The sequence below is a fragment of the Diachasma alloeum genome, unplaced genomic scaffold, assembly GCF_001412515.2.
Source record: "Diachasma alloeum isolate Michigan unplaced genomic scaffold, Dall2.0 Dall_scaffold_00176, whole genome shotgun sequence".
NCBI classification, from domain to species: domain Eukaryota; kingdom Metazoa; phylum Arthropoda; class Insecta; order Hymenoptera; family Braconidae; genus Diachasma; species Diachasma alloeum.
In genome coordinates this window covers 5913724-5936352 of record NW_021680342.1, presented here as the reverse complement: position 1 = coordinate 5936352, position 22629 = coordinate 5913724, and the positions used below count along the sequence as shown (strand labels likewise).

At 37.9% G+C, this 22629-nt stretch overlaps 3 protein-coding genes across 4 annotated transcripts; 1 reads left to right on the top strand and 2 right to left on the bottom strand.

Annotated features, from left to right (window-relative positions):
• Positions 1 to 68: 68 nt before the first annotated feature.
• On the bottom strand, positions 69 to 6047 carry LOC107037416 (synaptogyrin). Its single transcript, XM_015256004.1, has 4 exons — positions 5926 to 6047; positions 5180 to 5406; positions 2721 to 2868; positions 69 to 2543 (listed from the first exon to the last, which is right to left on the bottom strand). Exons 1-4 carry the CDS (start codon positions 6025 to 6027, stop codon positions 2334 to 2336), a joined length of 687 nt encoding a protein of 228 aa, XP_015111490.1. The 5' UTR covers positions 6028 to 6047; the 3' UTR covers positions 69 to 2333.
• Positions 6048 to 6548: 501 nt separating this feature from the next.
• LOC107036108 (lisH domain-containing protein FOPNL) lies at positions 6549 to 8527 on the top strand. Its single transcript, XM_015253852.1, has 3 exons — positions 6549 to 6589; positions 6660 to 6869; positions 8162 to 8527. Exons 1-3 carry the CDS (start codon positions 6562 to 6564, stop codon positions 8302 to 8304), a joined length of 381 nt encoding a protein of 126 aa, XP_015109338.1. The 5' UTR covers positions 6549 to 6561; the 3' UTR covers positions 8305 to 8527.
• LOC107036094 (E3 ubiquitin-protein ligase RBBP6) lies at positions 8439 to 22126 on the bottom strand. Of its 2 annotated transcripts, none has more exons than XM_015253835.2 (13): positions 21988 to 22126; positions 21408 to 21590; positions 18972 to 19613; positions 18241 to 18531; positions 17607 to 17904; positions 17259 to 17490; positions 16257 to 16575; positions 15643 to 15712; positions 14615 to 14896; positions 14371 to 14511; positions 13721 to 14008; positions 11856 to 12080; positions 8439 to 11469 (listed from the first exon to the last, which is right to left on the bottom strand). In XM_015253835.2, the coding sequence occupies exons 2-13, from the start codon at positions 21571 to 21573 to the stop codon at positions 8844 to 8846; spliced, it is 5580 nt and encodes a 1859-aa protein (XP_015109321.1). In that variant the 5' UTR covers positions 21574 to 21590; positions 21988 to 22126; the 3' UTR covers positions 8439 to 8843. The 2 variants fall into 2 exon arrangements, with proteins under 2 accessions (XP_015109321.1, XP_015109329.1); XM_015253843.2 differs by having other exon boundaries at positions 11856 to 12077.
• Positions 22127 to 22629: the final 503 nt, after the last annotated feature.

Genomic DNA, 22629 nt, shown 5'->3' with positions numbered 1-22629 from the left:
TGTTAAAAGGGAAATGTCTTCATTGCATAAAGGAATCATCGAAAAAAATAATAAAGAAGATTGCAGAATAGTTTTTTAATTATAACTCTATTTATTTTATATTATGAAACATATTGGTCAAAACACAACAAAAACGAGATACCAGTTTTTTTCACAATAAAATTCAGAGCAAGTTGTCATATTTTTCTCTGTTTCAAGGAAGAAAATGAATAGAAGAGCACAATGGATGTTAACACTGTACGTGCATTTATCCCAATGTGCTGATAACCGCATGACCTCTCATTTTTCCACGTTTGTTTTATAATACAGCTATATTGTTTAATATATTTATTTTGTTCATTACATTCGTTACTTTAATTGGTTTTATCATTTTTTTGGGTTTTCATTGTTTTCACAATCTACGGATAACTCGCAAGTTCAATAATACTATCGGATTACACATGAATAACATTCATACAGTCGCACTGAAATTTGAGGCTGTTTGCCAAGACTTCACTCACACTGGGATTATACACATCGAATTAATGCTAATTAGATTCATCTCAATCAATACACGGAACAGTCCCAGACTCGCAACAATTACACAACTATACCAATTCACAACTCATGATTATTTTTTTATAATCTAAATAATAATTGGAGTTTGTGAAAATTAAATAATCAAAAACCAGGTACATGTGGTTCGATCGAATGTCAACGTATCAGTGGATTGAACTCAAACCTTTGCAGTTTAAATTCTCCCAAGCATATTTGAAAGAGTCAAAACCACAAAATTCGACGTTTAAACAATTATCAGTCATTCAGTAATCAGTGGTAGTGATAGTTCAGCAGTTGATTAATGGCTAATGATCAACACGAAATGAAAAGTTTTTGGCGGGTGGTCAGACATCACTCGACCATTCATCATGCGTAAATTAAAAAATTATGCAAATTCATCTCTTATCGCTGCCAAGACTGCAATTAATGATCCACTACTCTAGACGCTTTACGTTTTCTTCTGTTTTCCTCTAAAACACATAAATTCCCTCATGTGAATATCGTCAGCTATCTTACTACTGCATTGCCAAGTGCACTAACTCGCACACAAACTCTATACATAGAAAAAATAAATAATTCTCGAATTAAGAGTAGTATATCCAATATCTTGTGGTATGAAAAAGTAAATAAACAAATAAACAAATTTCACCCTAAACCGAAAAAAGAACGCATTTCTTTCACCTCAATACATTAACTATTCTCCATTTTAGAATAAAACCCTATCGAGTTTTTCAAGCAAAAGAATTACTATCGAAGTAATAATCCTCAAATTTGGAAGAATTACTTTTTCTGTGGATCGAGAACAGAATCCGGACACCGCGAGAAACTGATCGGAAGGCCCTAGATAAAAACAAGTAATTAAAGCACAGAAATTCGACAGAAAGATATCTCAAAAGCAATCACCACCTCCTCCCAATTGGTTCTTTCTCCCAAAATATCATCGAGATACGCCGAAGCGTATCGGTATCATATGCAATAAATATAGATTTTTCTTCTCTGATCTCTTACAGTTTAGAACCTTCCGCTAGACATTTTTCAGCATTTACTTAATCAATAAATAATCTGATAATGATCTACTATTAAATCTACTAACTGCACAGTCACGATGTTGAAATTTTTCCTCTTGTTCTTATTAACTTTATTGTGTGAGTATTTTTATAATTCAAATGAATCAAGCATTCGGTGCAATTGCACCTCAACGAACTATACAACGCTTTGTTGTTTGACTCCTCGTCACATTGATATAATCACTGATACATCAGTGATTCCTTGTCATTACAATTCTAGGTAAATTATTCAACGAAATCGACGATATTGTACGGTCATTTGAGGCCCGTTTCAATTCACAGTTCACGTGTACATTCTCTTTTATTTATTCATTCTCATGGTTTTGTTAAAATATAGGTACACCGAAAAATGAAGTTCTTATATTCATTGAAATTTGTTTATATCATACAAAAAGCAGGAATGAAATTCTATTGAGATGGATTGTTATTCAATAACGTTAGCAATAACATGGCAATGCTCGAAAATAGAGCTATCATCAATAAATAATGAAAGAAAAGTCGAGGGAATTATTATGGAGAGTTAGGGTCTCGCCCAGCATAATCAATTTCTGTTGTTTTTCCTATTATTATTAATCTCATTTGATTACTTTACTTGTTGTTTTCAAGTTAAGTGGCTTTGCCGCGGTGCAATAACGTTTGAATTATCGTAAACATTGAATTTTTTCTTTTTATTCTCAATCAATTGATGTTTTTTTTCTTTTGCTTTTTTTGAAACTAACATCAATGGTCTCAATACGCTGGAGCCTGGAAATCAGTCATACCTCGTTGCTGCTGCTGCTGCTGCTGCTGGGGGAAGGGCTGCTCCTGGTATGCGCTGTCTGGTGCGTCTGGATAACTTGTGTAGCCAGCACCACCGACTGGATCTGCCTCGTAACTCGGGGCAAACGCAGCGTCTGTACCTTGCTTGAATCTTTGGAATGCAAACCAAGCACTCCCCGCCTGTAATATCGTATTTTTTAAATGCACCAGCAGGAGGGAAATTTGTTTGCTCTATAAATTTTCTCATTCGTAAATATCAATTTTTTTCAATTATTTTGTGAAATGCATTCGAATAATTGAGAAAAATCAATACACGAATGAATTTTCGGCGTAAATAGGCATTGCTTGATCACTTACCCACGAAAATATGGAGAAAAACAAGAATGCAATGGCTCCTTGAACATTATTAACACCATATCCGTCAATTGGTGCCACTGATTTGTTCCATGCATTAGTTAAATAACAAAATCCAATGAAACATAAAAATGCCCAAAGACCGGAGAATCTGTAATTAAAACGAAACAAAGGGCGTGAAGAATGTTTGATTGTCTTTACGGCTGCAAAAGCGCATGTTCAGTACAATTTTGAAACTCAAACGTTGAACTGAGAACGTTTAAAATCCCCTGGAATATTCACTAAAAGTTCCCCATTTTCGTTTGAATTCTCAATTAGTTCCTCGAAATGAGCGTATCACTCTCCCCTCTGTTACCGAAGAAATAGTATATTTTGATCTAGTGACGAAGAATTTTCTCGTTAAAAATTCGTTAGAATTTTTCTCGTTAAAAATTCTTACGTTAGTCGTTACGTTATAAATTACGTTTTTGACGAGTGTGATTGCAACCCTGGCGTAGCGTTTGGACGTAAAGCGAGGCTTCACGAATAAAATGGCAAAATAGTACATTTCGTCACACGGCCGACAATCGTATATTTCGATACGAGTGAGACGGAATTTTCACGAGTGTGAAGTTGGCGGCCCGAGGCGAAGCCGAGCGAACATGTGTCGAACAATATTTTCGGACAGTGATGTTACGTTCAACTATTGGCCGAACTGTGTCTTTTTCGTTTACGAGTAAGCAAAAAGGCACTTTTTGGCACGAGGTGAACGTAGCAGCAGTGTTAAAATAGTATATTTCGTAACGAGTGCAAAAAAGTGTTTTTTGGCGAGTGATATAATCCCACGAGCTAAAAAACATTTTTTCACGAGTTACGAACAATATTTTTCATCACAATGTGGCGGAAATTGGACTTTTAGGCACGCAGAGCGTGCCGAAAAGTTCACTTTTCGTCACAGCGTGATGAAATAGTGTATTTCGATACGAGTAAGACGGAATTTTCACGAGTGTGAAGTTGGCGGCCCGAGACGAAGCCAAGGGTTGCAATCATATGAGCTAGAATAGTACATTGCAGTACAAGGGCACAAACTTCGTTTTCGACGAATGTGAAGTTTACAGGCTGAGCCGAAGACGAGGTGACGAACTAGTATATTTCGTCATTGGGCCGAAAAAACCGTTTCTGGCGAATGAACTAGAAAAGCTCATTTAGGCCGTGTGTCAAGTAATATTTTTTGTCATAACAGCAGTAGCAGGCAGGGATTCACGGACGCGTATTAGCGTCCGTGATGCGCTACCTTATGCCCGGAATGACAAAAATGATCATTTTCCGTTTATAAATGTCCTTGACCCCCAAATTTCCAATTATATTGAGACTTCAATATTCATTGAATCATTGACTCTAATAATATGATTGAAATTTCTTCTCCAATTTTAACTCCATATTCACGGAAATTTCTCAATATCATCGAAGACACCGGTGGGAGCGGAGCAAAGTGGTGCATCTCTGATCACCGACATCTGAATCTATCGGAGAAAACCTATAAAAATTTTCACCCTTGAATGCTCCAATTTTCTCTGAACAGCATAACTCCCTTCAATTCTCTCCATCCATTTTGCTTCACTGCCCCACTTTTCCAAGAGAATGATCATTTGCGGTCTAAAAATGTCCTCACCCACCAAATTACCGGTTATAGTGGGAATTCAAAATGCGTTGAATTATCAAGGTTTATTTTCTTTGAAATTCCTTGCCCACATCCAGCTCGATATTAACGGAAACATCTTAACATTATCGAATGCGAAATCTTAGGACACAGATGAGCGCGGAGAAAAATAGAGCATCTCTGATGACCGATATCTCTGAATGTGTCGGAGCAAATCTATAAAATTTTTCACCCCTCAATGCTCCAGTTTTCCTTCAAAAGCCCAACTTCCTTGGATTCCCTCCATCGATTTTGCTTCACTCCCCCACTTTGCAAAGAAAGTGATTATTTGCGGTCTATAAATCTTATCAACTCCCAAATTTTCCACAATACTAAAGATTCAATATCCATTCAATCATTGACTAATACCCACTCAAATTGCTTGTCTACATTTAGCTTCAAATTAAAAGAATGTTCTCATCATCATCGAAGACAGTGAGCAAAATGGAGCACCTCTGAACGCCGATATCTCTGAATCTATCTGAGAAAATCCATATACTTTTGCACCACTCGAACTTCCACGTTTCTGTGAAAAGCTTAATTTCCCCCAACTCTCCATTAATTTCGTCTCACTCCCCCACATTCCAAAGAAAACGATCATTTGCGGTCTAAAAATGTCCTCAACCCCCAAATTTCTCACCCCCAACATTCAACACTTGAACAATTCTCAGAGACAGCAAGAGCCCGAAGCTAAATCCTTGACACAAATACTTCCATCCTCAGCTCGCAAACAATAATTTTCCGTATTCATTACATAATTCGTTTCATAACTCAAAATTCATACCCAAGATCAGCTAGAACGTAATGTTTCCGTGTTTTCACCGATGACATTTGTTCAAACAGATATTCACCAACGAGAAATCCGATGCAGGCGAGGAATGCCAGGACTCCAATGCCAACACCATAGTTACATGCATTTGCGTCTCTGTTATAGAGGCAGTACTCTTTGCCACTCTCATCATTCCTATATCCTTTGCTGCTTATACAACCGAAGACAATTATCGAGAAGAGCTGGTGGGGTTGAAAAAATAAATTATCATGCCTTGGCATTATTCGTAATTAACAAGAGGGATGACAGGGGAAATTTAATTCAATTCAGGTAGCAGAGGCTCAAGTGCATTAAGAATGTACGTGAGTTGCCACAGTTTTAGTGCATGCATCGGAGATTAAAATCGCCCTTCCGCCCCTCACCTCACCCTTTCAATCCCCCCTTGCGCCGAGTATCGATCGGTGGATCAACCCCCAACCAACTACCCTTGGACCATAAATGACAAAAATTGAAATGAAGAAATTCTAAAAGCGTTAAATCGTGAGAGAATCTCATGCGCTCGTCGTGATGGTGATTCTATTGGGTTAATTCTCATAAAAATCAATAGAACATCCCCATCGTAGCGGGCGCGAAGGGCAGCGCGAGGGGTGGGGGCAAGGGCTGTTGAAATCGATGTATTCAATGCTCCCGTGTATTTTCATTTTACTGAATTGAGGAAGGACGAGTAATAGCGTTATTTGATTATTTATTGTATTACTCACCAGACATACTGCTTTTAGAATAACCTGAGGCCTTTGTACGAATGAAATTGGGTCGAATGGGGCACCAGCCTTACCACCACCGTACGCTCCACCACCGTCCATCTTAGAGCGACTGAGGGAGCTCTCGGAAAATTCAAAGCACTTGAGGATAATTTTCGCGCACGCGCCAGACAGACTCCTCTCTTCTCGCTTCAACAAACTCTTTATGAATTCTGGATGTGTGGACGCAGTTATGTGGGTTTATCAGCTGTCAAAATGGGGAGAACGCAGACCAAATATGTGGAGGACTGAATGGGAATGAAATTCACTCCTCGCGGTGTCAAACTTGAATTTTAAATTCTTTGATTTCGTTCATTTGTGCGTCGCCTGATAGGATCTACTGACAAATTATTCAGTTTAATTGGATTAATTATTATGAGAGCAATAAGTGGACTGTCTTCGTCAATCAAATGCTGGAGATGAAAATTGATCGATTATGCACGAGGGTTGGAAAAATCATCGATTCAGTTTTTGCGCGATTTTCAAGAGTCGAAGCTTGCGGAACCTATCGGCACTTTTTTTCAATTACGTCGGCTCTCGTCGATGCTCGCTAGATGGAGAAATAATGAAATTCCGTAATATTTCGTTTGTTTGAAAATGGCTACGGAGAAAGACTTGGTGAACGGTGAGATTTGAATTTAATATTTCCAAGTATTATCGCATGAATTGATTATTATTTTGGATGATCGTTGCAGCGGTGAGGGATTCCCTCGAAGCGGGGGGTGAACTTGGGCGGATTAAAGCGGAGATGCGCAGTGAAGTTATGAAATTGTTGGATGGTTCTGCAGCGTCTAATCGGGGGAAGAGGCCCGAGTCCCCGCGGGACGTTGTTATTTTGAATGAGTTGATACGAGAGTATTTGGATTGGATTGGGTACAAATACACGTTAAATGTTCTCATATCAGGTAATTATTTCATCGTTTTTTAAGTTTAAGGATATCTTAGTGTCTTTTACAGTTTGGAGCAGAGCACCTGGGATGGCCATCGATCTTCCGATTCTTCAATATTAAAAGAATGTCCGACTTACATTGATCAAGGTTTAAATATACAGATCGAAATTTAAAAATACTAGATGATTGATAATCTAAATTTAATAACAAATAAACTGGAAAATTTAGGGTCAAATTAATAAATATTTAATAATATGGATCTGTTAATTTTCTATTAAGTAAATAATACTGAATTTCTTATAAGGGATTTCCGATTATCCAAATAATCGTCAATCTTCGTAACTAAATTACTGATTAATAAATAATTCGGAATTTGAATATTTAAATTAATAATTACGTAATTATAATTGATGAATATGGCTATCCCTGCAGAGCACAATGTAGACTCAATCATTTTCAATCATCAAATTTATCAATTAAGATGTGAGGACAATTTGAAAAAAATCGTGAATATTCAGCGTCATTCAATTACATTTTGAACAGAATAATTATTTTTTTTATACATTCGTTGTTTATGAATGAATAATTGAAATTGTTTAAACTTTCGGAAACATTTTTTTTTAGGCATGAAATCGATTTCTAGTAAAATTCTGCATATGAATAAATTTGTTATGATTTTGAACAAACGATTTTTGAGGGAAAATTGATTGTTTATAAATCATTTCATCAATCTTCCTCCAAAAGTACATTTTTTCAATTTTTTTTCAGATTTTAAAAATATTTTTTAACGGTGCAAAGTTTAAATAATAAAATCATTGTAAAATGTCCAGAAACTTGGCGGCAAATAGGGCTTAAATGAAAGCTCTGATGTTCGACTACAAAGGTAGAGAAGCATTTTACTCGCGAAAAGACAGCCAAAGTACTTGGATATCCTTGGGGATGGTCTGCCCCCTGTCAGGCAATTTTCACGTTTTTTGTTTTGTAGATTTCTCACAAACTATTGATCGGATGGACGCGAAGAAATATACCGTTTACACAGTTTATTATTATTTAATAACTCCCGAAGTTTTATCACTGTGCAACCATTCAACTACGTTTTTTCTCAACTTTTGTAAATCTTTCGAAAAGTTTAGAAAAAACGTAGAAAAATGGTTGCAGTGACGAAACTTCGTGAGTTATTGAATAATGTTGAAACGCAAAAACGGTATATTTTTTCGCGTCAATCAGAACATCCTTAAATGAATTAGAAAAATCCTCTTCAAATTGAATTAAAAATTGTGATAATTTTATATTTTTTCATCCCACAGAATGTGAATTTGGAAAACAACCCCTGGATCGTACATTCCTAGCCCAGGACTTGGGAGTAAAAGAGACTGACAACACGAAGAAATTACCCCTCCTCTTCAGCCTCGTGGAGACATTCAGAAGTCTCAACACCTCTCAAGAATAGTCCAATTATTAAAATGATATTTCATCCAAAAGTGCCCCTCAATCGACTCCAAATGTAATTTATAACCAATTAATTTTAAGGTAATATTTGATTAAAGACTCCACAGTTCATTATAAGAATGTTCATACCCCTTATTTATTTTTTAAAGAACTACTCTGTTTATTCTCTCTTTATAATATCGACAGAACATTATGAAAGTACAATATAATTATAATAATATCGACTCTATTGAATTTTTCCTCACTTCATTTATTATAATTATGTTCAACTTATATGCAACAATCAAACCGATGTATTTGCACAGCATCCACTCAAGACTCAATCCTCATTTCACAAAAGAATAAGAATAATTTAAATAAAGTCAAAAGTGTTGCCCTGGAAAAGGTAAATAATTAAATTACACGTTAGACCACTATCATTCAAACTCCCTCGAGTGTTCAGCCTGTTATCATTCATTGGGAACCGAGTCAAGTAAGATCCATTAAAAATTTAGCAATCATACCGCAGTTCAACGCACCAATGCGTCGACACTAACGACGTCATTTGTGTTTGGATTTCTTCTTCTTCTTGGATTGTTTACTCTTGCTCTTCGATTTCTTGGATTTTTTCTTGTGCCTCTCCTCCTCCGAGCTCGAGTCAGACGAGTCTGAGCAACTGTCGCTGTCACTGCTGCTCTCCTTTCTCATTTTTTTCTTCTTATGTTTTTTGTGCTTCTTCTTGCGCTTTCTGTGAGAGTCCTCCGAGCTATCAGTCTCCGACGAGGAGCTCTCGGTGGAGCTTGAGTCATCGTCTGAGCTCGATTTGACCCTTCGTTTTGCAACTTTAGCGTCAGACTCCTTCTCAGTTGTCTCCGGGACTTCCTCAAGCTTCGGTTTCTTCAGAGTTTTGCTCTCGTCCCCTTCGGACTCTGAATCCGATGCCGAGTAATCCGGCTCGAAGCTCGCCTCATCCAGAACCGATCGCTTGCGATCAGAAACAAGTCTGGGGTTCTTCCTCTGTTTCTTGGCGACATGTTCACCCTCAGGATTACCCTCCGTGGCAGTCTTTTCGTCACTAGTCTGGGCCTTCTCCTCTCTGTGCTTTTGCTTTTTCTCCATTGACTTTTCCTTGTCCTTCTTGTGCTTCTTATCCTTCTTTCGCTTGCGATCTCGAGACTTGCTGCGACTCCTGTGCTCCTTCTTTCGTTTCTTCTCGTCTCGAACTTTCTTATCCCTCTTCTTCTCAGGTTCCAATTCCTCAGACTTTCTTTTCAATGGATTCGGCTTTATTGGATCGTCTCTCTTGTGTGAAGGAGGCGTCCTAGCCCTTCGATCCTTCTCAGCGCGTGATTCTGACCGATAGTCATTCCTCCCCTGCCTAAACTCAGGTTTGCCTTCTGATTTGGAGTCTCTGGGCTCGAGTTTTTCAGGTCTACCTCCGCTTCCATCCCGCGAATGCAGAGGCCTGTGCTTACGATCCTCCAAGAATACTTTACGATCACTGTTCAGGGACATTGGTGGCTCCACTCGTCTCTCCAATAACGGAGATATTTTTCTCTCCCTGAGTTTTGGCGACTTTGATCTATTTTGATCATCGCTCTTTATCAATTCCCTCTTATCACCGAACTGCCTGATCATCGGCTTCTTCTCCTTATCGTCCTCAATCTTGTCCCCCAATCTCTCCTTAGCGGATAATCTCGTAGGTGAGTGCGACTCACCCTTGAACTTTGATCTGTCTAATTTTCCCTTTTTAACGGGCTCTGTGATCTCAACGTTCCTCTCATTTCTACCAACGTTTATCGTAACATTAACACTCTTCCTCTCGCGATTAGCTTCTGGCTCTACTATCTTTGGCTCGGGATTCTGATAAAGTATTTTTCTACTTTCGCTTATCTTCTTTATTTCAATCGGCCTAATAGCATTAATGGCTTTCTGGAATATCGCATTCTCAGCGCGTTTTAGGACCTCTGACGTCACAACTTTAGTTGATTTTGACTCATCAGTGGGTGTCTCTGCTGGCTGAGGTGATACCGGAATATTCTCATCGGATTTTTCGATTGTATCGTCACGCTCCCATTTTGATAATTCCGGTAATGGCGCGAGGAATTCGTCTCTCTTGGGGGATTTTTCTTCACGTGGAGGACTTGCTCTAGATATCGAAGTTGTGCATGCAGTTTCATCTGGATTTTGGGAGGATTCTGATAGATTTTCAATCTTACCTTCTTTGTCGGTTTCAGGAAGGAGAGTATATTTCTCTGTTATCACAGCGTTGATCTCTGTGTCATCCAATCCACCGTAAAGACTCTCTATCGGCTTCATGTCTGACTTCAACTCTGGAATTGGTTTGAAATTTGGATTGGGGGGATTTTGGCTCAGTTCAGGCTCTATCTGTTGAAGGGGATCTTGTTCAGGGAACTCTGGAGGCTCTGGATTCATCGTTAATGACTTATCATCAAAGTCAGTTGTCAGTGAAGGCGCCATTGGTGCACTTGTTTCAGCAGATTCACCAGGATCTTCGCTGATTTCGGTGGGTTTGAGGTCTGACGGTGTGTCTTCTTGTTTGGGCTCGACAGAGAAGTTGTCAGAGTCAGCAGCAAGTTTGGCATGTTCATTCTTCGCAAGTTCCCTGAGAGTTTTCTTCTCTCTTTTCTTCTTCTTCTTCTTCTCCTTCTCCTCGCTGTCTTTCTTCTTCTTCTTGTCCTTGATCTTCTTCTCCTTCTTCTTCTCCTCCGGCCTCTCCTCGTGATCTTTTTCCTTCTTCTTGGGCCTCTCCGGGGAGGAGTCCTTGTTCTCAGATCGGGATTTCGGGGGGTGGGGGCTTGAGCTCTTCTTAGATTTCTTGTGATCAGCTGAATGCCTCTCGTGTCGATCTCGGTCTTTTTCGACTTCGTAATCACGATCCTTTCGGTCTTTCTCTCGACCTCGAGGCTTCTCATCGACTCTGTGACGATCTCGGTCATCCCTGTAGCGAGTCGCGTCGTAGTCCCGTCTGTCCGACTGGCGCTCCTCATCTCGGCGATCCCTAGGGTATCGGTCATCACGCTCTCTGTCTTTCTCTTTTCTGTCGTCTTTCTCACGTAAGGTAGGCTTATCACGATCGTCTTTCTCTCGTTCACGCTCACGATCTCTGTCTCTTTCCAAGGGGCGACGATCTCTGTCCTCCCTGTCTCGGTCACGATCTCGAACTCTGGAGAATTGAATAAGGATTATTCGTGCTGTTACTGCTATTCATGGGAATTTTTATGTATTCATGGGAATTTTAAATTACTGGAGACAAATCATGGCATGAAATGTCTTCATAGAATTTTCTTGCAAAGATATTGGTGAAATCAACTAATTATCGTCACAACTGATGCATTCCTATGACATATTTTTTCCTTTCGTTCAATCCCACGAGTGAAAAATATTGAAGAAACTTGGCACCTCAATTAAAGGAAGAACCCAGGCCTTTCATACTTCGAAATTATCAAAGTCCAATGAGAAACGTCAGCTGCCTGGCATCCCCCCAGAGAAATCATTCCCCACGACAACTATTTGCTTTCAATTACCCCTTAATTATAAAACAACATGTACCTATCATCACGTAGTCTGTCCTCCCCATCTCCATCCTTCCCATGGTCCTCAATATCCTTGATACCTCGTGATCTATCGCGATCATCCCTCGATCTCTCAGGATGATCAACTCCCGGAGGTGGCAAATCATAATACCCCTCTGTCCCAGGTGGGGCAACATCATCGAAACGCTTGTGATCACGAGCAGGACTGTTGAATCTCTGGGTTTGTCCACCTCCATACCTGCTGAAACAGATCCACAAACTGTTAACTAAAATTTCCCCCAATCCCATGATTATTGAAGACTCTCACACCATTTTCTAAACTCAATCTATTCATTCATCTAGACCATTCATTCATCATTCACTTAATGAATTTATATTTTATTCAAATCCCGGATTAAATGACTCCAGGAAAACTACTTTTCCATTACCTCCAGCCAAAGAATCGAAAGTATATATATTTTTTATTATTTTTAAAAGAATATCTTTTTGTATACAAGTTCAAAACCTATACTCTATTATCGTTTTGTCAAGCATTTGGAGTGTCTCTCGGTATAATTTTCATGAACTGCTGCCACAGGAGGCACCTACTGCCCAGGCTGAAAATTCGAAAAACTGGAATTAACTATTGATAAATTTATTTAGCTGTCAATTTTCCTCCACCTGTGGACTCTCACTGGAATATAATCTGTATAAATGTAAATTAGTTTCTTAAATCAACATTTATAACCCATGGGAATAGTCGTTAATAGGATTCAATAAATATTGACCATTCAATTGCAGAGGATAAGGATGATAATTGAGTTATAAGTATTGATTTGGTCCTGAATTCACCTGAATCAAGAACCAAGTCGTTGTGTCGAGTTGGTTACGTGTCCTTAAGCTTCTTCTCTCGTCCACTGCCCGGAACTCCAGATTAATCTCGCGTCCTCTTCATTCATCATGGGACTTTATATCTCTTTTGCTTTTCTTTATTTCGTACAATTATCACAGTTTTTCATACATTATTTCAATTCAAAATTATCAATGATTCATTCGAGAATATAGTTTTTACAAAATTTGTTGGTTTTACGAATGACTAGACTCGTGAAAAATAGGTAAATTCCGCTGACTTTTTCTCTTCAAAATATCATTAAAGATTAAATTTCAATCTATGACATCAGTCTTTAATTACTCATCCCTCCAGGGATCAATCTCAATTCTCGTTTACGTAAATATCGTAGGATAATTCGTTTCACTCGTTTCTATTGCTTACATTTTACCTTAAACTAGTTTACAGGTACATTCGCAGTGTTCATATCGATCAGTTAAATTCAATAGTATCCTTCATCCATTAATACTAGGGAACATCACTCTCACTCTCAGTCCAGTAAATTCATGTCAATTGATTCATTTATACCCAACCTTACATGTCAATACTCGGTGCAATAATTCAATGAAAAATGCGATTGTAGACACCAGTTGGACATACATGCATTAATGACTGTATAAAAAAAATTATTTCAATAAATATTAAGAGTTATTTTAATGCATTCAATGGACTACTCTCACATTCATTCATGTACGCAGTTTAGAATTTTCCTTAAAATTATTTTGTACTTCCAGATATTTAAAGGTTTCATTGATCTTTCTCAGTATTTCATGTGTTTTCCGTTGCTCATGGATTTAATCATTGAAAATAAGTTATTTTAATCGTAATTGAATTTATCTAACAAACATTTTGAATTATCATCACAGTTTATCATCAGTGTCAATGATTTCTTGATATATATCAATCGAATAACGAGAATAATGAGAAATGAAACGAGTATTTGATACTCGTTCGTTATATTCAGTGCGCACTTAATAAATACACGAAACAAAATACAATTGATGCGAAAATACCTGTTGTAGGAATCATAATAGTCTTTCCTTTCCGGTTGTTGTGTTGTACCCATTGACATTGGTGGTATTGCGTGTGATAGCAATGGTGGTATATTGTGGGGAGTCGTTTGATTCCGTGGTGGATAACGTGATCCTCTTTCACGATTTGATATGTCACGTTCACGCTCACGAAAACCGTACTCATTTGCTGGTGAATCGTTGTAATAACTGCTGTATTGTTCACGAGATTCACGGGGAGGCTCACGGGATCTGCCACGATCTCGGTCGCGTTCACGATCTCTTTGGAATCTGAAAAATAAAAAATATATTTCAACATTAATTTATTGGTTTCATCGATGAAAATAAATCAGTCCATTCTCTTTCACTAATTGTCTATTCATATTGGGAATTCATGGTATTGGGAGAAAATGTTCTTTAACATTTTATCTCAAACCAGTAATTAATGGAATGTTATTGAATGTAATTGAATAAATAATTGTCAATATTTATTTCCTAAATGCGCTAGTAGAGGCATAATATAGAGTATGATATGGTTTCAATAATTTTTCGACAATTTTTGTGTTCGGAAGATCAACGAATCTTCTCCAATTACTTAATTAATATGGAAGTGGTATGGGAATATAATGCCACGTTGTGGGCAAAATAATTACCTAGGTGGCGATCTGGCTGGTGATCTGTAGCGAGGAGGCAAATCACGTTCCCTGTCCCTATCGCGTTCTCTATCCCTCTCCCTCTCTCGATCCCTAGGGATCGAACCTCTTGGGGATTGGCTGCGAGAGTACGATCTTGACCTGGAACAAATGATCAATACATTAAAACATGAATACGCGAATAGGTGAGTTGGAAAAGAAGACATTTGTTGAACTAAAAAAAAATAATGATTTGAATTCTTACCGACTGATAGAGAAGCTTCCACTACGAGATCTCCTCTTCGGCGTCCTGCTACGTCGAGGTGGTGGAGATCTCGAGGGTCTTCTCTTTGGTGGGGGGCTTCTAGACCTACTAATGCGAGATGGGGGCGGTGAACGACGACTGAATGAACGAGAACGTGATCTCGTGTAGCTTCGTGATCTTGAGCGAGTTCTAGAGCGTCTGCGGTGTTTACCCATTCTCCTATCTCGCTCGTCTTTTTCTCGCAGCATGCGGTTAAATGCCTCCAGCGGATCATCTATAACTCTGTAACAAATATTGAGAGAAGGGTTCATCAAATTATCTGAGAATCTCTCTTAATTTTGCTATCGTTATGGAATTCTTCAATTAAGAATTAACTGGAGAAACGATTGAAAATAATCTCATATTCTTTTTCAATGATAAGTAAATTGACTAGCTAATGAGAATATCTAGGTACCTCGGCTATTTTTTTGTCTTAAGCCTTCTAACATTTCTAGTTGAACATCTGCACTTCCATTTTAGCCATTTGACTCTAGTTTACAGAGTATTGTATTTCGTAAACATTGGGAGCCTAAATTTATTCTTCATTTTAAACCTTTAATCAACGATGTAAAAATTTTGGGGAAAAGAAACTAAGTTTAGTTGTGGCAGAAGATTAATAAAATGATTGAACGTTTTTTTAATAAGTAATTATGACGTTTTCTTTCATAAGTAATTTAAATTGTAACAAATTTAAGAATTTTATGGGAAATGGTTTTCATGTCGAGAAATGGGAGATTAAGATTAAACAATTACGATTGGCTATTTATAAGAGTGGAATGTTTTAAAAAGAAGTAGTTTGGTGCAAAATGTAATTTCAATTTTTCTCCCGGAATTTAATTAAGAAATTCAACCATTGGAAATCTTCAAGCTGTGAAAGATATTTGAAGAATTGTTAAACAAGTGGTATTGTTAGGAAAGAATATCTAAAGATCCTTAGAAGTTTTATCAACATTGTCCGACAATTGTTGGTAAATTTTTCAATGACTTACCCAGGTTGATTTCCATTATGCATATTACGACCGAGTCCAGGTGGTGGCGGCTGCATGCCTCGATATCCCCCTACAAAGAGGAATTGCATCAACTCAGTCTCTACACTAACTAAATAAATCAGTGTAAATTTCAGTAGAAATGCAGTTTATACATATGGTTTAGAGATTCGCGGTGACGTCACGAATGAAAAACCGTCAGGTCACAAAAATATGACCGTTATGTGACCGTCATTGACAGTCATGTCTTCTTTTGTCAATAAAACGGTCAGATAAAATTTTTTCATTGAGAAATTATCCATATAGATGCGACATGACGGTCATTTTTTTCCATGTCACAAAATTTTGTCATGTTTTGCCATGTTTCGTCACGTTTTGTCCAACAGTTCATTATCTACTTCGGGGTGACATGGGGTTATAGTTTCGCCAACTTTCAGATAAAATCAGAAAAGAAAATTTGGACACCTGAAATGGCGTCACCACTTAGATGCGATATGACTGTCATAAGGTAAGTCGGTCACATTTGATCGGTAACGTGATGTGTCAGTGACAGTCACATGACCGTCATCTGACATGTCATGAAATTTGCTCGCATCTCTAATATGGATGAAACTTACGGTGATGCATTCCCCTCATTGGCCTCGGGGGTCCGTTGTAATTCCTCGGTGGTTGGGAGGATCTGTAGCCAGACTGCTGATAAGGCGGCCTATCATACCTCGGTGGGCCATAGTGTGGCCCTTGCTGATGAGAATACATGGGCATTCTGTGGCCCATATATGGATCGGGTAATAATGGAGGATTGTGAGGCGCCATTCTTGGGGGTGGCTGATTGTAATTTTGCTGTGGTGGGGGTGGTATACAATCTTCACCAGGTGGGTATGGCAGCAAGGGGGCTTGATTTACAGCCGATTGTGAATGCAAATGGGGTTCATCAACCTGCAATATCAAAATTATTAATATGTGAACACGGTAAACTATCTTCCAATTTTGAGTTCATAAAGAATAGTGTTGACGTTGTAGTATAATATTCATCTTATCGTTCAGAGAAATGTTTTCAATTCAAGAAAGATTCATAAAAAATATAAAAACGTAGTATTATTATGGAGAATTTTCGAAAAGAAGATGATAATAATTGATTCATGAAAATTATTCTGAAAATATCATTGAGACTTCCAGGTTTTCAAGTGAAATATCACCACTTTTCTGTCGTAGTCCATAAAATCTTGTAAAAAAAAGTCGTCTTCAATAGTGATTATTTGATTTTGAAATTGCAAAGCGATACAAGTTGACATAAATTTATAACAGAAGATGACGAAAAAAAAAATAAGGAAATTTATGTAGAGATCTTTGCTGTCGAAAAAGATTGTGAACAGACGACATTCTTCAACATTTTATTTGAAATAATTTAGCATTCGATGCGACATGATAAATTCACTTGTTTCTATGTCGAAATACATCATTAGATTGATGAATATCTTTTCATAACTTCACATCCGAGGAAAAATAAACGTGTCAGAGGTCTCGGTAAATTTCTCTGGATTTCTTCCCCTCGAAAATATTTGTTATCAAAGAGAATGAATCAATAATTCATCAATAACTATTCACATGTTCAAACTTACAGTAGGTGTACCAGGACGATCCTCAGTCGACCTCCTCAATTGAGAATCATAATGCATATTCGGATACCTCTGTTGATTACCAGGTGGCATATTCTGATACCCCTTCGACTGATTCATCATATGAGGGAGTGATGACCCATGAGACTGATAATCCTGTCTCTGTCTGGGGGACAAAGACCTCCTCCTATTCATCGACCTTATATTCTCAATTCGTCTGCCTCCATCTCCAGTCCTGCAAGAAATCAATGACCACAATGTCGAATCATTCAAATCAGAACAACAAAAACTCAAAAACTCGTAATTCGCAATTATTCTCGTTAAATTAAATAAAATGAAATAGAGACAAACCTCTCACGATGACCCTCTTTGCTGTAACTCCTGTGACGCTCTCTGGATCTTCTATCCCCTTCATAATCATCGTAATCACCTCCATAATCACCCCCATAGTCATCCTCGTGGTCTCTCCTCTCAGGAATGTGAGCCTCGGTGGAATTACTCTCTTTCGCAGGTGATTTACTCACTGATGGTATTGGCAGTAATGGCTCAGTGCCAGGTGGGGGTGGTGGAACTACTTCAGACTCATCATCAGCAACTGGTGGCACAAAGTGCTCGGGTATTTCTGGCACAGGTGTTGATTCTTTCGTATCTAAAAATAATTAATTCGATCGATATTTTTACTATTCTTGGGATTCTCATCAACTTGCATTATCTTTTTCATTCAATATGAATTAATATGTGTGAATAAGGCATAAAGGAGAACATGAAGCAGCGAAACTATCATTCCTCTTCAATTAAATTCCTTTTAATTTAGCATTATGACATGACATTTGGGCTTACTGAAAGGGAAGGTTGATATAAGGTTAAGCGCAGCATTAAATCAGATGAAATGTAGGTAAACTTTGTCCTAGCGCATGCGCCTGGATGGCTTCTCTTGAAGAATCGACTGATCATTATTGCAATTGTCAAAGTATGAATTATTCACCTGAGGCTATAGGCCCTGGCGCTGATGCATCCTCGGTGGGTGGACTGGCCTTCGGTGGCTCTTGGGGAGGCTCATCCTGGCTCCCCTCAGTTTTTTCATTTTCGATGGCTGGAGCCTGGGGCTTAACAGCTGGTCGATAGGGTGTCTTCTTTGCATATCCAGTTTTGTTATTGAATTGCAAGACGTTGCCACGAAGATAACGATTTGGAATGAGAGTCTCGGGGGATACGTCTTTCTCGTTGCAACCTGGACACTCGTGCTCCTCTGATTCTAGGAGCGACGATCGAATACCTAAAGACATAATTTTCGTTGGGTAATGAGGATAATCAAAATAGTTTTTGAACATTTGAAGTGAAAAATTGATAGAAGATTGGAACAATTAAATTAAGGTGACAACTTTGAGAATTATCTGGATACTGAATCGTTTATGAGAAGTCAAGGGATATTTTGGTGGATTTCCTGAGCTACTGGAGAAATAACAATAATTAATTCATGACATAGGTACACAATGAATTATTTGCATAAAACTATAGAAAATAATTCCGTTAGTCAACTCAATTTGAGAATGCTTTTTCTTCATGAATGTCTATGAATCTACAGGAGACAGCAGAATCTTCGTGAGCAAAATTTCGTCAAGCAGACAAGTTTTTTTTTCATCGTTCTCTCTCAAGTCTAAAGACGATTGATTCATCTCATTTTACACCTTCAATATTAAATGAAAAAATACTTACACTCATCACAGTAAGAATTCCCACAGCATGGAACCATGACAGCATCGGTCAACAAATCCTTACAAATAGTGCAGATCAAATCCTCTGGAATCTCTGGCTTTTCGGCTGCTGGCTCAGGATCTTGAAAGAACGGAGGTCTCTCCTTCTTTCCCTCTTTGTAAGCTTGATGATCAATGGCTGGAACAGCGTAATGTCCAGTGGGAGTCATCATGGCACCAGGCACCAATGGCCCCTCCACAGGCACCATGAAACTTCTGGGTATTCCAGTACTCTTCTTAATTTCGATGGGCTCTTGAGTCGCACCCAGTGGACAATTCTTGATCCAATGTCCTGGCTGATGACACTTGTAACATCTGTAGTTTGGTGGAACCTCACCAGTCTGATTGGCACCACGAATTTTCATGTAATTCGACGGATCGTAGTCCTGGGTTGATTGGGTCATCATGGCACGAATTTTATCCTCCTCGGATCCATCCAATCTGGTGAGGTCCACTGTGTGCCCCATGCCAGATTCATCTTTCGAGTTTGAGAAGGACTGGGGCTCATTGCGATCCCACGACCTTTTCTGCTGAACTGTCAGGGGAATTCGAGCTATTATCAAGCTCGTGTTTTTTGCTATCAGAGCATTGTCGTCTGTGTAATCTGGATGAGAACAATGCACAAAACGAATGAATATCATTTAGAATTGCAAATTTTTATCGCCAACCATACTTTTATAGCTAGAAAATTAACAGCGATTGACTGTTCGTCACTGTTATTCACAAACTGAGAGAGAGGTGGATGAAAGTATACAACTGCGCAAGTTGATATAAATTTATAACAGGAGATAAAGAATGAAACGATAATGAAAATTTCATAGAAATCTTGCAGTTGAAAAAATTGTCGACAGAAGACATTGACATTTCATTTGAAATAGATTTGCATTCAATACGATGTGATTCACTACTAGATTGACGAATATTGTTTCAGAACTTTACTTCCGAAGTAAAATTAATGCTTTAAATGATGAAAATCTTCAGAACTGATGCGTAGGATGATAAAATATATCATTAAGACTGTTTATCCAAAGTCGCGAAGACTTTTTTTTTTCAACTGATAGACAGATCTCAACTGATATCTCCTTTATGTTGATAAAAAATTTGAATCCACGACCCCGAGTTGATTATTCAGAAATGAAATAGAGAATATACACCGAATGTAGGTGTTAGCATGAGTTTATATGGGGCTTAAAGTTCTGAATAACTGAACATGTCCGGATACCCCATGTTTTTCCTTCGTGATTGGATTCATGATATTTTCCCACAGTGCCTCCAATTTTTGTTTTTATTTTTGGACGATAATTATCAATCAGAGAATAAATCCCATACGGCCCCGTACATAACACAAAATTCTTTCATTTAATTTTGCCAAAGTGTAGCATATTCGTCCATCATTATAAAAAATTACAGAATCGTTCTTGAACGTGGAAAAATCAATTTTTGGACAGTGGATAAACATCGTTAACACCTCATCTACGCCGTCCGGATGTCACATGGATCTAGCCGAAAATGCACGATTTTTTCAAAATTAGATGGTTTCGAAACTACACTGAGAGAAAAACAAAATTTCCAAAAAAGAATTTCTTTGGTTCGAATTTGAAAGTCTCAAACATGAATAATTGCTCTGCTTTCGACAGCAACGAAATATTTGGTTTAAGAGGGGGATAATTCACACCAGACGGTGCCTTTTCAGGATGAAAATATCTCGTACAGAGGAAAACTTATCAACTGATATTTTGTCCCTAAGTGACAAGATTGCTATCATATCATTATTATTGTTTCATTTAAGGGTTAATTTCTGGTCAGTGATAATTAGATAGCCGAAACGAAAAATTACTATCCCTTGTTTCACATAAAACAAACATTTTTCGGGAGCAAAATATAGAAAGGATATTTCTTGCACGTACAGAGAATGTAATTTTTTTTCAACTACTAAATCTATTTTTGCGACAAAAATTTTTCATCTCGGCGCACTCTCTGGCTGTTTGGCACAAAAAAACCTTTTTTGATAATTTTCAGAAAACTATTTTCTTGGCACAAGTAAGACTTGTTTGAAAACTTTGTCGTTTTTCTCTCAGTGTAGGAGAGATAATGAAAGCCAACCGACGTGTTGGAAAGCTGAATGGTATAACTTTAATTTCATATCGGTTTCATAATTTTTCATCCATCAAGAGTTGTGTGTGATATTGAACCCTCGTTAGTCTTGGCAACGGGAGGGGTTAAGTCTGTTTCAGAGTTTTTAAGTGCTTTGAGGGGCCCATTTCTACCATTTTCTTGGGCCATTTCCCTGTTGTCACGATTAATGAATAGAAATATGTAAAGCAATTATGAAATCGTAGGAAACGCCTATAATTCCTACTCCCTAGAATTAATAATAATCAATAATATACATTCATACCTTCTTTAGTTTGTGCATTCGTTATTTGTAGATCGAAATCCGTATTTTTACCAAGGCGTTTCTGATGAAATATTGCCTTCTTGAGATCAGCAACGGAAATGTGGAGTCCATCGAAGGACACCGTATCGAAATCCTTGGTGGACTTGAATTTGTAGTGCACGGACATGATCAATAAATTGTATTCTGCGGAAATAATAATGAAATCTCACTAACAAGGGAGAATAAGGAATTTTGAGGTTAGCTGTACGCAAAAAAATTGTTAACGCAATGTGTACATTTTAGAAGATACTAGTAGGTAATAGGTAAAAATGGGAGTTTAACCTTCAACATTGTCGGGATGAAGGGTTAGTCGGATTAGAATTGCAGTAGTAGTGATAGCAATCAACTTATGACACGTAATAGGTTATAAATTGAGTGTGGACGAATGGATTGATATCGAATCAAAGTCAAAAACTGTTGTGCTAGAAGAAGCCGGGGGATGGTGATCAATGAAGGCACTTCGGCTTCATCTTTCTACTCCGCCATAACATCACAATTACACCATTATATCGCAAGGAAAATTGAGGTGAATGTTACTTACTAGTATGGCTCACATTACGGTGTAAAGTGGGTTTCAATGTTCCTCATTAATGACAAAGATTAATTATCACTGGAACCACTCCGAACGGAATAATTTCAGTTTATGTATGGAACCAACAAAAAAATTGTACGGCAATGGCTTCCAGAAAAATTATTTTCCACCACTCACACCCTCTGGCGGAAGATGAACGTTAAGATTGACTCGCCACTTGCGGCGGAACAGATCCGATCAATTAGCCCCTCATGTATAGATATTCCAAATTTTTATTTTTTTCCTCATTGAAGTAGTTTTGAAGGAAATTGGGAGCTAATAAAAAACATTTGCTAGTTAGTACTTTTTTTAAAATAAATTTTTGAAAAATCACCTCTGAAAAAAAAAGGCGTTATCCCCTCTATTTCATTATTTCCAAAAAATTTTGTCACCAATCGACAGCAAATTGTTTGAAGATTTTTGCGAGTTAAGAAAAAATCGTCAATGCACTCCTATTATTGGGTAAATTAACAATTCCAATTTCAACTGAAAACCAGAGTTGATGACCAGAGTTTGTAGCAGAGATGTCAGACAAGATATGAATGTTTTTTTTGGCTCAAATGAAAGAGCAGTTCGAAAAATGGCGTGCAGAAGTGTTTAAAGATGACAAAT

Bases quoted from the DNA above. Each gene is read 5' to 3' on its own strand.
- LOC107036094 (XM_015253835.2), bottom strand. From the start codon at position 21,573: ATGTCCGTGCACTACAAATTCAAGTCCACCAAGGATTTCGATACGGTG. The intron at 14,512-14,614 runs GTAAGAATTCAA...CATTTGTTCCAG, and splicing joins GGAAGCTTCTCTATCAGTCG to GTCAAGATCGTACTCTCGCA. The intron at 11,470-11,855 runs GTACATGTTGTT...TCAATTCTCCAG, and splicing joins GACAGACTACGTGATGATAG to AGTTCGAGATCGTGACCGAG.
- LOC107037416 (XM_015256004.1), bottom strand. From the start codon at position 6,027: ATGGACGGTGGTGGAGCGTACGGTGGTGGTAAGGCTGGTGCCCCATTC. The intron at 2,869-5,179 runs GTATGAATTTTG...TTTTAATTACAG, and splicing joins TACGTTCTAGCTGATCTTGG to ATTCTCCGGTCTTTGGGCAT. The intron at 2,544-2,720 runs GTAAGTGATCAA...ACGATATTACAG, and splicing joins TTTTCTCCATATTTTCGTGG to GCGGGGAGTGCTTGGTTTGC.
- LOC107036108 (XM_015253852.1), top strand. From the start codon at position 6,562: ATGGCTACGGAGAAAGACTTGGTGAACG. The intron at 6,590-6,659 runs GTGAGATTTGAA...TGATCGTTGCAG, and splicing joins GGAGAAAGACTTGGTGAACG to CGGTGAGGGATTCCCTCGAA. The intron at 6,870-8,161 runs GTAATTATTTCA...TTCATCCCACAG, and splicing joins GTTAAATGTTCTCATATCAG to AATGTGAATTTGGAAAACAA.